The sequence below is a fragment of the Schistocerca gregaria genome, chromosome 2 (assembly GCF_023897955.1).
Source record: "Schistocerca gregaria isolate iqSchGreg1 chromosome 2, iqSchGreg1.2, whole genome shotgun sequence".
NCBI lineage: Eukaryota > Metazoa > Arthropoda > Insecta > Orthoptera > Acrididae > Schistocerca > Schistocerca gregaria.
Window position 1 is genome coordinate 246,023,986 of NC_064921.1, and position 15,005 is coordinate 246,038,990.

Genomic DNA, 15,005 nt, shown 5'->3' on the forward strand with positions numbered 1-15,005 from the left:
TGACAAGTGTGGTGTGTTTGCATATTAATAGTATGGGCCTGCTTTACCGACATGCTTTGCATGGTGGCCTGTGTGTCAGTAGATCTGAATGATATTCAAGCCCCTGATGTGTAGCCTGTCCTGCATGATCGGTATGTTGGAGTAATATTGGCCTGCTCCATTGTTTACTGAATTGTATTGCAGGGACTACAAATGCCAATCAGCATGTCTAGGGACAGTTTGAGATGGACAGAGGATGGGATGGACAGAGTAAGGGGGAGAAGGAAGTGAAGAGAAAGATGGGGGAGGATGGAGAGGTGCACACGAAGCAGGTGGAAGGTGTAGAGGGGTAGTGTGCAGGTAGAGAAGGAAAGGGAGACATGGAGAAAGTAAGAGAGAGGGGTGGAGAATATGGTCAGAGGAAACAGGATGATGATATGGTCAGATATAGGTGGTAGAAGAAATGGACAAAGAGAGAGGGAGGAGGAGATGAAGAGAAAAGAGAGGAGACAGAGGTGTGTCAATGAGGTGGACAGACAGAAGGAGGAAGAGGTGGCCACAGTGAAGATGAGGAGAAGGTATGTGTGAACACATACATGGCCGGAACTGTGGGAAAAAGGCTAGTACCACAATAAAGTACCGATGTTTTGATAGAAAATTAACTTAGTAATTATTAATACTTATGTTACTTATTGCTTGGTGCTGTCTGTGTGTACTCAATACATGGGGATATCACTTCCAGCTCTGTGTATTTTGAATCTAAAAATTTAAAAAGAAGGGAAACATACTTACAGGATTCTGAGTGAGAGCATTTGTAAGCATAGACACCACTCCATACCAGGGTATGTCACATTTCCTGTAGTCACCCCAATAACCAGCGGCAGATGCTGCATCCGGTGCTTGACCCTGATCAATGCGGCAGCATGCCGGTGCTCCACATGTTGCAATGGTACCAGGTGAGTACTTTGGATCGTGATGAGTATCTGTTATATGGAGCACTGTGAGAAGGTCAACCTCCTGAAAATTGCATATTATTGCGATTGGGAAGTTGCTCTACAGTAGATTAAGCAATGTTTGTAAAGTTAAAACACGATATCACTATATTAAGAAATTAAGAAGGACATAACTGACAAACACAAGCTTTTAAAAGTAAAACCGTATTCTAAGTATAGGGTGGTATAAAATATATGTATGAGAATAGATCACTACTCGCCAACTGAAAGGGACACTGCAGTGTTGGGTAGGTACATAAAAAAGATGGAGAATTATATAGATTTTCAATAAAATGCTCCATCAGCCCACACACACACACACACACACACACACACACACACACACACACACACACACAGAGAGAGAGAGAGAGAGAGAGAGAGAGAGAGAGAGAGAGAGAGAGAGAGAGAGAGAGAGAGAGAGAGAGAGGTGGGGGTGGTGGTAGCACACAAGGTGTGTCTTTGTTAGCCCCAACAAAGGATTTTGGAAGCTAAGCAGTTTTCTTCTATGTGCGTGTCTGCTTCTTAGCTCCTCCCCTATTTGGTGTATAGTGATCTGCCCTCATACATGTTGCATCCTGATCTGATTGATTACCCAACTGTGATATTTTGTTAAATATCTAAGTCTCTATTCTATTTTGTGTTCATCTCCTCAGCCGAGTGGTCATCACGTGTGACTACCATGCACTGGGATTGCATTTGTTTCCCAGTCAGGTCAGAGATTTTCTCCACTTGAAAACTGGGTGTTGTATTTTCATCATCACTTCATCATCATTGACACACAAGTCACCAAGTCTGTCATCAACTAAAAAGACTTGCAACTCTGTGGCTGAACATCACCAGGTGGCGACTCCCGGTAATCAATGCTATATAATGTTTTCATTTATGCTATTCTGCCAAAAACTGATATTTAATACCATCCCTGTCTAAAGACAGTGGTTAATTCTCACAAAAAGTAAAAATACCAACCAGCCAATGCTGATAATGCTACTTATTAAAAATAAATATCAGTGTTACTCGTTTCTAACCAACAGGTTCACCACCATTAGTGGGTTGTTCATGTTCACTATTACACCCATCTTGAAAATGGTGATTAAGCTGAAACAGACTGTTGTAAATAAAGATTACTTATTATAAGCAGCTATTTGGTGTGTGTACTCTAACCATCATGTCATTATCAGACATGTATTATGCTGCTGGTCCTACCGAAGATAAGTTATATGTACTGAAATAGGCCACTAATCTCAAATATAAAGGCATTCAATAAGTAATTCAACACACTTTTTCTGACAGTTTTTGTTGAAAAAATGCAGAATCTATTGTGAGACATTGTGGAGTACTCCCACTTCAGCCCCTGTAGTTTCATGAAATTCCAATAGGTAGCAGCACTATATATGGCCTTCAAAATGGCATCTGTAGCAGAGGTCCATTCCATGCGAAGAGCTGTGATTGAATCTCTTTTGACAGATAACCAAAGCATTACAGAGATTCATTGGTACTTGCAGAATGTCTATGGAGACCCGGCAGTGAACAAAAGCAGGTAGGGTTGATAGAAGAGATAGAGAAGATCCAACGGAGAGCAGCACGCTTCGTTACAGGATCATTTAGTAATTGCGAAAGCGTTACGGAGATGATAGATAAACTCCAGTGGAAGACTCTGCAGGAGAGACGCTCAGTAGCTCGGTACGGGCTTTTGTTGAAGTTTCGAGAACATACCTTCACCGAAGAGTCAAGCAGTATATTGCTCCCTCCTACGTATATCTTGCGAAGAGACCATGAGGATAAAATCAGAGAGATTAGAGCCCACACAGAAGCATACCGACAATCCTTCTTTCCACGTACAATACGAGACTGGAATAGAAGGGAGAACCGATAGAGGTACTCAGGGTACCCTCCGCCACACACCGTCAGGTGGCTTGCGGAGTACGGATGTAGATGTAGATGTAGAAGCCATTGGCAAGGCATTTGTCGCCAACGAAACCTGTCCGATTTCCTACAAGCAGACTGGTTGAACATAGCTGTGACTCCTGCAATGTTGGAACATGCAGACACTCATTTGTGGTGATCAACAGATTACAATCAAACACCTCACTGCTCAGCTGTATGTCTCTCTTGGTAGTGGTGACATACTCATCCACCGATTAGGGTACCCGAAGAAGTGTGCCCACTGGGTTCCTTGCCACCTGACCGAAGACCATAAAGAGAAACAAAAGGACCATCTGTAAAGATTTGTTTGCACATTGCATGGCTGATAGTGACAATTTTTTGCTGATCATCATCACAGCTGATGAAACAAGGGCTCATCATTACGAACCGCAAACAAAACAGCAATCCATGAAGTGGCGCTACAGCACCTCTCCTCTGGAGAAAAAGTTCGAAGCTGTATCCACAACCTATAAAGTCATGGTGATAATCTTCTGGGGCTCTGAAGTGGTTATTCTGTTTGATATCCTCCCACATGGTGCAATGATCAACTCTGGAGTGTACTATGCTACCCTCAGGAAATTGAAGAAACAACTTAAGCCTATTTGTCACCACAAAAATGTAGACGAACTTCTCCTTCTCCATGATAACTTAAGACCTCAAACAAGTCTGTGTACCTGAGAGGATCTCATAAAAGTTCATTGGACAGTTCTTCCTAAACCATCCTATAGCTGGGGTCTCACACCTTCTGACTTCTGTCTCTTTGGCCCAATGAAGGATGCACTCTTTGGGAAGCAGGACTTGGATGATGGGGAGGTTATTGTTCGAGCATAACATTGGCTCTGATGCTGACATTGGCTCCGATGCCATATGGGCATACAGGCCCTCTCAGTAAGATGGCATAAGGCCATCACACTAGACAGATTTTATGTTGAAAAATAGGGTTTTGTAGCCAAAAGAGAAGGTAATAATATGGTGTTTTGGAATCCTGAATAAAACCAACCTACATTCAGAAAAAATGTTTTGCATTACTTATTGAATTCCCCTCATACACTGCTGTTTCAAAAACTTTTGAAAATAATGAAGGCAAAGAAACTGGCCTGTAATTCTTAAAAATATAAATTTGTAAAGTGGTTTCTCTAATGAGTATTTCACCCTGTCAGGAAACTGACTACACATAAAAGACACATTACACAGGTGACTGAGAACAGAACTAATGTACAGGGCATTGATCTTCATAATCCTACTTGAAATTTCATCAGATTCATTGGAATCTTTACTCTTTAATGATATAATAACTGATTCAATTTCATCTTTGCAAGTTTCCTGCAGCTGCATGTGATGTAGTTAGTTGTCTTAGAACACCATTTTTCAAGAATTCTGTATGTTTATGTGTAACTCCAAAGTTTTGAAAAGTTCTGAACGTCATTTATTATTCTGTAAAATATGAACCTCTTCAGAATTAGATAACATTGGTACAAAAAGATGCAGGATTTTTTAAAGCACCATCAACCTAAGACTCTTTTGCCACAACCATAAAAAGATACATTCTTCAGTGGAACCATAAAAAATACGTGTTTCAATGAAATTACAAAAATGAACAGCCATCTGATAGCGACCTTGTCAATTTGAAATCTACAACAGCACTATTCATTTCCAATAAATAACATTATTAACAGTGGCTACTTGATACTTTTAATTTTTGTAAGATTTAATCTGTGTATAAATCTAGTGACAAAGTTTCGGACTATTATGCATGAAGTACTTAGCACTCAGCAGGCAAATGAACAAAATTGAAACTCTTGCTAAGCTTTAACTAGCTTACAAAAACACACTACATTTTCCTGGCAGGTTTCATTGTCTTGGCACCAGGTTGCGGCATCAGGACAATGTATCTAGCCCCAGCCAATGTAGTCCTACATCTGTACATGTACATTCTTGTTAGTCCAAAGGAATGATATTTTCTGAAAGCTTGGAAACAGTTTTGTCCAGTATTAGAGTTTCCTCCATCTTGAATGACTTTCATGTCAAAGGGATATTAGATTCTAATCATGTAAACTCACAGATCACTTTATTGAATAAGGTGCCCTAACATACCATGAAGTTATCCATTTCACTTGCAATTATCTCCTGAAATCTGGCAAAGTAAATGATAACAAGTACATAAACAATTACTGTACCAGAGGAAAATCGTATAAACACAAAATATTTTCCAAAACATCATCCTATGAGAAAAGTCTAATCAGCTTTGATGTCACATTATACAATAACAACCATAAGAAATGAAAGTTATTCTTAAACCAATACTTAAAACCCAGCTAAGGGTGTTCTTAACAATGAACTGTTTTTGTTCTGTAGAATTGTTTCTAAATGTCTAACAGTAATTTTTTAAGCACATGCACTGTGTGCCATTAACATAGAAAATAACAAAATAGGGCTTATTGTGTAGCATAGCATGAAAGACAAAAAATTAAATTTGTAGGTGATTTTAGGAGATATACAGGGTGAAAAATTTAGTACCCATGAGGGCTGCCATCTGTGGCAGCAATAAATACTCCCACCCAGTTGCACATCAAGTCAAACCCAGCTTGTATTACAGATGTAAGCACATCATTCCAAGTCACTTCAGTTCTACATTAGATTTCATCAATTGTAGTGGCTGATGAGTGGTGGCATGCTAGTCTCTTGCCACTCCATGACCACATATTTTCAGTGGGTGAGAGATGTGAACATATGGCCCAGGACAGCTATAGGACACTGTATCGAAGTATATCAGGATAGGAGGGACAACATGTGGTCCTGCCTTATCTTGTTGCAAAATACAGCCATGGAGACCTCAAAGACAGGACAAAGCCACTGGTCTTAACAAGTCAAAAATGTGCTGCCTGCTGCAAAATTACCATCTGTGTGAATCATAGGTCGTCATGTTGTGTATCTCATGCCTCCCTACACTACTGTGCCAGGTCCTGAGCCTGTGTGACAGTGACAAATGGAATCTGGCAATTTTTGCTCTCTTTGGAGCCTCTACTGTCGATATGTCCCTCACAGAGCTCTATGCAAAATGAGGACTCTTCATAACAGTCCCCTTCAGAAGAGATCATTTATTCCACTGCCAGCACGTATCAGTGTGCTACCATATCAAGAGAAGCCACAGCAGTGTTTACTGAGCTAACAGTTCATGGAGTCATCACATGGGCTGTGTGGATACTATTATGTAGAGCTCTTGCATAGTGCTGAGTATGATCCTACTGAAGCCACTGATTCCAAATCTGGGTGACAATCATGGGAATATGATTGACAGTGTTATGGAATGATAAAATACAGTCCCTATAGGCCAGTAGCCTACCACTGTCAAATTCTAACATTTGCTAGTAGATGTTTCTCTTTCTTACATGAGGCATAACATGTTCCTCTCACAAGCAGCCAACATTCACATACAATGACAAACTTCTGCACAACGTTTCCTTAGAACAGATACAAGAAGTAAATAGCGTTACTTGTAACTACTTTCTGTGATGTTGCTGAAATGCAATTCACTTGTACGAGGTGCTGCCCAAAACATCTAAGAGTTTCATTGTGCTGTTCAAACCAGTAAGAGTACAATATTATGGTGCACATGTCTCAACATATGTGTCTTAGCTACTGCTGCACAGATTACAATATTCTGTTGCCACATGTCTCAACATACACATTTGTGCTACTGCTGCACAAAGTTGCATCATTGTGTCATATGCCATTGTGAGCTGTAGTGGTGCATGTGAGAACATGTTTCAGTGCTTCTGCAATTGTGATATGGTTAATGTGAAGGAGCAATGGATTTGCATCAAATTCTGTTTCAAGTTAAAGAGGACTGCAGCTGACAACCACTGTATGCTGACAGAGACATTTGGGGAGAGTGCACTGAGTCAAGCAAAAACATTTGAGTGGTTCAAGCACTTCAAGAAAGGCTGAGAATCTGTGGAAGATGACAAACATTGTGGCCTACTGTTGACATCACAACATTGGAAATAATTGTGAAAGAGCATGATGTGGTTCACGAAGATTGAAGGCAGACAACTCGTGACGTTGGTAACAGCCTTGGATGTCATATGGTACATGTCAATGAATTCTGGCCAATGAACTGAACATGATATGACTTGCACTGAATTTTGTCCCTCACCTCCTCACCATTGACCAAAGAAACCTCAGGAGTCAAATGTGCACTGAGCTACAACAAAGAGTTAGTGTGTGTCCAAAATTCTTATCCACAGTCATAACAGGTGCTGAATCTTGAGTCTATGATTATGCCCCTGAAATGAAGTAGCAATCATCACAATGGAAACCACCATCTTCTCCAAGGCCAAAAAGACCTCAATAAATTTGCAGCAACATGAAGTCTATGGTGATCATTTCATTTGGTATTCAGGGAATAGTGCTTAAGGAGTTTTTCCCAGCTGGTCAGACTGTCAACAGGCAGTTTTATAGTGAGGTTTTGAGGTGACTTAGGGAATATGTTTGGAACAGATGGCCCAGGTGTAAAAAAACAAAGAATGTTTGGTGCACCACGACAATGCACCTGTGGACACTTCATTCATTGTCAAAGAATGCCTGCCCAAAATCAACATGAAATGGCCCCCCACCCTCCCTAATCACCAAATCCAGACTTGTGCAACTACTACCTGTTCCCAAAACTTTAAATCATGTTGAAAGGGTGATGTTTTAGCTCAACTGAAGACATCCAGGTGGAATTGCAACATGTCCTGAAGACCATCTACATTGCAAACTTCCAGGAGTGCTTCCAAAAATGGGAACAATATTAAAATCATTGTGTACATGTCCAAAGTGACTACTTTGAAGGTGATGGAGGACATGAGGACATCAGTATAGTTTTCTGATTTTTGCAACAAAATTACTGGATATTTTGGGTAGCACCTAATATTATCCAAGTATGTAGTACAGTTCATGCCAGTTTGACATTTGCTGCATGCCATCTTCATGGTGATGCAATTTTTATATCTAGCAGCTTAGTAATCAGTTAATATATTGCTCTTTCTGACTAATACTGTATGCTATGTTGTGTTTGACTTGTCCAAGTTCAATATCATGGGTACAATATGGGCAGGATGATACTATTGGACTAACAAATATTCAACATGAGACAAAACAGTTATACAGATTCAGTAGGAATTTTCCGCATCATGTTACACAAATAAAATGATAAAGTTATTGAGCTCTTCATTTTTGAGAGTGTATATTATATACTCACAGCAAACACATCTTAACTGAGCATAGAGCCTTGCTATATCCATTTAAATTAGTGAGACTGTTGCTGAAATTCTGAAGGCTCCAATGATTTTATCTATTGACTTTTAGCTGAAAGTGCACTCCTATAATAAAATTGGGTGTGTTGACTCTACATATGTTACATCCACATCCACAAATCAAGTTAATTTTGTATTTACTCTAAGTGTGACATGACCAGTCTCTAAGTATTTTTTGTCTGTTTCTTGAATTAAAACTTTTGGGCTGAGAGGCCATGGTTGACATGTGAAACTATTCCTTGATGATTCATCTCTGACTACAGGAGATATATTACTATTTTATTTGTGAAGATGTCTTTCAAAAGCAGAGACAAAACACCAGAGAATAGTTTTATATATTGAACATAGCCTCTAACCCCACAAGTTTTAACTGAAATGAACACCAGTTGTAAGGTTTTTAAAATTATTTATTCATTTATTATTTCTGAATTTGGCAAGCCACAGAGAGTGACAATATGAATGCAGACTGTCTAAACCAGAATTATATAGACATATAAGGTTTTTTTACAAGCCTAAAGCTAAACCATGATTTGATACCCATCTGTGTAATTAAGGTAAAGAGATAAATTATTTTATACATATTTGATAATGGCAACACAATTTTCATCACTGTGATTCTTTTTCAACGATTTTAAGCCTCAGACAACACCTATACATCTTGCACTCAAAGCAGTGGCTTACTGATACTTATTATCCAGTTCTGACATTCTCTGTTTCATGATTACTCTATAGAAAAATGGCACAATCATAATGATTTAATTTATACATTTCTCTTACACTTTACTCCTATATTTATGGATGACATATGATTTAGTTTGTTTGTCTGAACACTTCTACGGAAACTGTTTTTCAAGCTGTGAAGCAACAAGCAAAGTTATTACATCTGCTGTACACCCTAACTCTTTATCTGCTTTTGCAAGTCTGACCTAATTCAAATATTTTTCCTCTATTAAGAAACTTGATTTTAATCAAGACATCTAATATTTGGAGTACAATTTTTTAAACAAATGACTACAGAATCTTTTCAAAATTGCCGTGGGGATCCAGAGTTGGCAAAATGAAAGCCCAAAAGTCAAAAATCAGTCCACTGTTTTGTGTACTGTACATGCACCACCAAATTTCTTATGAGATAGGTTGCATATCAAGAAATCAAGATCTGAGTAATGATTTCAATAGGCAGGCTATTTTTGTGTACATGACTATATTATGATAAAATTGAAATTAATAAATAATCATGATTCTAACTTTTTGGAACATCCATTATATATTTCTCTCTCAATAACATACACTCCTGGAAATTGAAATAAGAACACCGTGAATTCATTGTCCCAGGAAGGGGAAACTTTATTGACACATTCCTGGGGTCAGATACATCACATGATCACACTGACAGAACCACAGGCACATAGACACAGGCAACAGAGCATGCACAATGTCGGCACTAGTACAGTGTATATCCACCTTTCGCAGCAATGCAGGCTGCTATTCTCCCATGGAGACGATCGTAGAGATGCTGGATGTAGTCCTGTGGAACGGCTTGCCATGCCATTTCCACCTGGCGCCTCAGTTGGACCAGCGTTCGTGCTGGAGGTGCAGACCGCGTGAGACGACGCTTCATCCAGTCCCAAACATGCTCAATGGGGGACAGATCCGGAGATCTTGCTGGCCAGGGTAGTTGACTTACACCTTCTAGAGCACGTTGAGCGGCACGGGATACATGCGGACGTGCATTGTCCTGTTGGAACAGCAAGTTCCCTTGCCGGTCTAGGAATGGTGGAACGATGGGTTCCACGACGGTTTGGATGTACCGTGCACTATTCAGTGTCCCCTCGACGATCACCAGAGGTGTACGGCCAGTGTAGGAGATCGCTCCCCACACCATGATGCCGGGTGTTGGCCCTGTGTGCCTCGGTCGTATGCAGTCCTGATTGTGGCGCTCACCTGCACGGCGCCAAACACGCATACGACCATCATTGGCACCAAGGAGAAGTGACTCTCATCGCTGAAGACGACACGTCTCCATTCGTCCCTCCATTCACGCCTGTCGCGACACCACTGAAGGCGGGCTGCACGATGTTGGGGCGTGAGCGGAAGACGGCCTAACGGTGTGCGGGACCGTAGCCCAGCTTCATGGAGACGGTTGCGAATGGTCCTCGCCGATACCCCAGGAGCAACAGTGTCCCTAATTTGCTGGGAATAGGCGGTGCGGTCCCCTACGGCACTGCGTAGGATCCTACGGTCTTGGCGTGCATCCGTGCGTCGCTGCGGTCCGGTCCCAGGTCGACGGGCACGTGCACCTTCCGCCGACCACTGGCGACAACATCGATGTACTGTGGAGACCTCACGCCCCACGTGTTGAGCAATTCGGCGGTACGTCCACCCGGCCTCCCGCATGCCCACTATACGCCCTCGCTCAAAGTCCGTCAACTGCGCATACGGTTCACGTCCACGCTGTCGCGGCATGCTACCAGTGTTAAAGACTGTGATGGAGCTCCGTATGCCACGGCAAACTGGCTGATACTGACGGCGGCGGTGCACAAATGCTGCGCAGCTAGCGCCATTCGACGGCCAACACCGCGGTTCCTGGTGTGTCCACTGTGCCGTGCGTGTGATCATTGCTTGTACAGCCCTCTCGCAGTGTCCGGAGCAAGTATGGTGGGTCTGACACACCGGTGTCAATGTGTTCTTTTTTCCATTTCCAGGAGTGTATTAAGAATAGGATATCTTATACTACAGTACACAGTATTGAAACATACCGCTGGATCTGATGGTGGAACGTACTGTGGTTTGTCACCCAGATCAATATCAACTGTCCATTCATATGGCGGCTCATTCTCTGGACAATTCAAGTCCTGCAGAAGAACACTACATATCTGCTTTGCTGTCAGAGTTGGGGTGTTATCAATTATGTACACCATTATATCCTGTAGAATAAATTAAATAATGTAAGTTGTCATAGCATGTAATAGAAGATGGTTTACCAATATAGATCATAGTACTAGTAACAAAAAAAGAGACCATCGGGAAACAAATACAGATAATAGTAGAATGCTATTTTTATATTAAGAAGCATCTTCTGATACAATTACTGGTTTTTATTGCCCATAGTGATTTCTAAACTACATACAAGCACTAAAGCCATAAATTGAGAAATATTCAACTTGTTCCTATGATTGTAGCTACTCAATAATGCACTCTCAGAGGCATAGTGAAGGGGAGACTGTCATTGTACAAATACTGTCAAATGCTGTTCCCATGCTACTCATGGTCATGGTATACAAAATGATTACATATAAATGACAATATGGAAAGAATAGGTTACTACTCATTATACAGAGGAGGTGTTGAGTCTCAGACAGGTGCAATGAAAAAAGACTGCTCAAATATTAAAGCTTTTGGACAGATTCCCTTTCTGCAGCAGAAAACACACACATATTCTTGCAAGCACAACTCATACATGTGTGGCCACTGTCAACTGTTACAGCATCTGATGAAGCAGCAATCTGCTGGGATGGGTGAGAGAGTAAGGGGGAGGCATGAAGCATGGAGAGGGAGGGATGGCAGGGAGGGGGAGGGACAGCAGGATGTTGGTTGGGGAAGACTATAGTGTTGCCTGGTGAAGCATGCAGGAACCTGGTGGGGAAAGGACAGAACTCCTAGCCACAGCATTTGGAAGCTGTGCTAGGAAAGGAGGTGCAAGGGGGAGGGGGAGGGGAGGGGAGAAGTAGAGAAGAGGAAAGGACTTGTAAGTGCATTGGCAGGCTAGAAAATTTATGTAGTGCTGAAGGGGGAGCAGGGAAGGGGATAGATAGGAGGGAGACAAGGACTAGCTGAGAGGGGGAGGGGGGGTTAGTAACAGCATGAAGGATATGTTGGAGGGAGAGTTCCCACCTGCCTAATTCAGAAAAGCTGGTGTTGCTAGGAAGAATCCAGTTGGCACAGATTATGGAGCAGTCATTAAAATGAATGCTGGATGGCATGTTCAGCAACTAGGTGGTCCAGCTGTCTCCTGGACACAATCTGGCACTGGCCAACCAAGTGGACATTCAGTTTGTTAGTTGTTACGCACAGTGGCTGCAGTTAAGTTGGTGGATCACCTGGCAGATTCCACAGGTGACCCTGCCTTTGATGAGATAGGGGATGCTTGTGGGGGGACTAGAGTAGGCAGTATTGGGAGGATGTATGGGACAGGTCTTGCACTCTAAGTCTATTGAAGTATATGAGCCATGAGGAAAATGATTGGGAGCAGCATTGGAGTAGGGGAAGACAAGGAATTGCATAGGGTTGGTAGGTGGTGGAATACCATAGTGGGAGGGGTGCGTAAGAGATTTCTCATTTCAGGTCATGATGACAGGCTGTCAAAACTATGTTGCTCCAGTCCTGGCTGATACTGAGCCACAAGAGGAGTGCTCCTCTGTGGCCAGACAGTGAACAAGTGATGGGAGTTTTGTCAGACCCTTTTCTTGAAGAGGGATGGCTCATCACTACAGATGCAATGAGCATGCATGGCTAGGTTGTATGGAAGAGATTTCTTAGTGTGACATGGGCAATAGCTGTCAAAGTGAAAGTAATATTGGTGTTTGGTAGGTTTGCTGTGAATGGAGGTACTGATGTATTCATCCTTGAGGTGGGGTTCTAAATCAAGCAAGGTAGCTTGCTGGGTGGAGGAGGATCAGGTGAAGTGAGTGGGAGAGAAGGTGTTGAGGTTATGGAGTAATGAGGATGGGATGTCCCCACCCTCAATCAACATCATGAAGATGTCATTAATGAATCTGAATGAGGTGAAGGGTTTGGAATTCTGGTTGGTTAGGAAGGATTTCTGTAGATGGCCCATGAATAGTTTAGCATGGGAGGGTACCACATGGGTGTCCATTGCTGTAGCACAGATTTGTTTGTTGGTAATGCTATTATAGAATTTATTTGGGTGAGAATTTAATTGGTCAAGGTGACCAGGAAGTAGATAGTAGTTCAGGTCTCAGTTGGACATTGAGAATTGCAGCAAGGCTGTATGTATTGGGGACATTAATGGTGAGAGAGATGTCATCATTATTACATTTATGTCCCTTACATATACACTGAAGAGCCAAAGAAACTGGTACATCTGCCTAATATTGTGTAGTGTACCCGTGAGCATGCAGAAGCACCACAACATAATGTGGCATGGACTCGACTAATGTCTGAAGTAGTGCTGGAGGGAATTGACACTATTAATCCTGCAGGGCTGTCCATAAATCCATAAGAGTACAAGGCAGTGGAGACTTCTTCTGAACAGAATGTTACACGGCATCCCAGATATGCTTAATAATGTTCATGTCTGGGATGTTTGGTGGCCAGCAGAAGTATTTAAACTGAGAAGAGTGTTCTTGGAGCCACTCATAGTAATTCTGGATGCGTGGGGTGTAGCATTATCCTGATGGAATAGCCCCGGTCTGCCGAAATGCTCAATGAACATGAATGGATGCAGGTGATCAGACAGGATGCTTACATACGTGTCACCTGTCAGAGTTGTGTCTAGACAAATCCGGGTCCAATATCACTTCAACTGCACAAGCCCCACATCATTACAGAGCCTCCAACAGCCTGTACAGTCCCCTGCTGATATGCAGTGTTGATGGATTCATAAGATTGTGTCCATACCCATACATGTCCACTTGCTCTAAACAATTTCAAATGAGACTCATCCAATCAGGCAACATGTTTCCAATCATCAACAGTCCAGTGTCAGTGTTGACGGTCCCAGACGAGGTATAAGGCTTTGGTCGTGCAGTCATCAATGATACAAGAGTGGGCCTTCATCTTGGAAAGCCTATATCAATGATGTTGTTTTGAATGGTTCACATGATGACATTTGTTGATAGCTCAGCATTGAAATTTTTTATTTATTTATGTGTCAAGTTCCGTATGACCAAATTGAGGAGCAAATCTCCAAGGTCATGAAACGTGTCAGTACATGAAATTTCAACATAAAAGTTATAACAGGTAAGAATAAAAATTTTATGAACCCAAAAAAAGTCATGCCATAAGTTTAAGTAAACACAATCAACAATACAACAAGAATCACCTTAATTTTTCAAGGAACTCCTTGACAGAATAGAAGGAGGTACCTATCAGGAAACTCTTCAATTTTAATTTGAAAGTGCGTGTATTACTGCTAAGATGTTTGAATTCTGGTGGCAGCTTATTGAAAATGGATGCAGCAGTATACTGCACACCTTCTTGCACAAGAGTTAAGGCAGTCCGATCCAAATGCAGGTTTGATTTCTGCCAAGTATTAACTGAGTCAAAGCTGCTTAGTCTTGGGAATAATCTAACAATAAATGACAGTAAGGAATAGAGAGAGAGAGAGAGAGGCCAATGTCAAAATACCCAGACTTGTAAACAGGAGTTGACAAGAGGTTCGTGAACTTACGCCACTTATTGCCTGAACCACCTGTTTCTGCGCCGAAAAAATCCTTTTAGAATTGGGAAGAGTTACATGTCGAACGATCACTCACTTCAGCCACTGTTTCAATAATAAAAATGGCAGCATTAAGTCTTTGAACAAGATCCTGAACATGGGCGTTCCACGACAGTTTACTACCTATCTGAACATCTAGAAATTTGAACTGATCAGTTTCACTAATCATGTGCTCATTCTGTGTAATTAAAACATCACGTTTTGTTGAATTGTGTATTAGAGACTAAAAACTGAGCCTCACTGTGATTTAGCGCTAGTTTATTTTGTGCAAGCCATGAACTTACAACATCGACTGCACTATTTGAAACTGAGCCAGTGTTGCACACAACATCCTTTACTACCAAGCTAGTGTCA

The 15,005-nt window shown here is 41.6% G+C and overlaps 1 protein-coding gene across 2 annotated transcripts in view; it reads right to left on the reverse strand.

Moving 5' to 3' along the window:
• LOC126336780 (sphingomyelin phosphodiesterase-like) overlaps nt 1-15,005 on the reverse strand; it is a 123,323-nt gene that overhangs the window by 47,775 nt on the left and 60,543 nt on the right. For both annotated transcript variants that reach the window (XM_050000798.1, XM_050000799.1), the window contains 2 exons: nt 10,951-11,118; nt 772-996 (listed from right to left, as the gene is read on the reverse strand). In XM_050000798.1, coding sequence (XP_049856755.1) covers nt 772-996; nt 10,951-11,118 — 393 coding nt within the window. The remainder of the gene's footprint in view (nt 1-771; nt 997-10,950; nt 11,119-15,005) is intronic.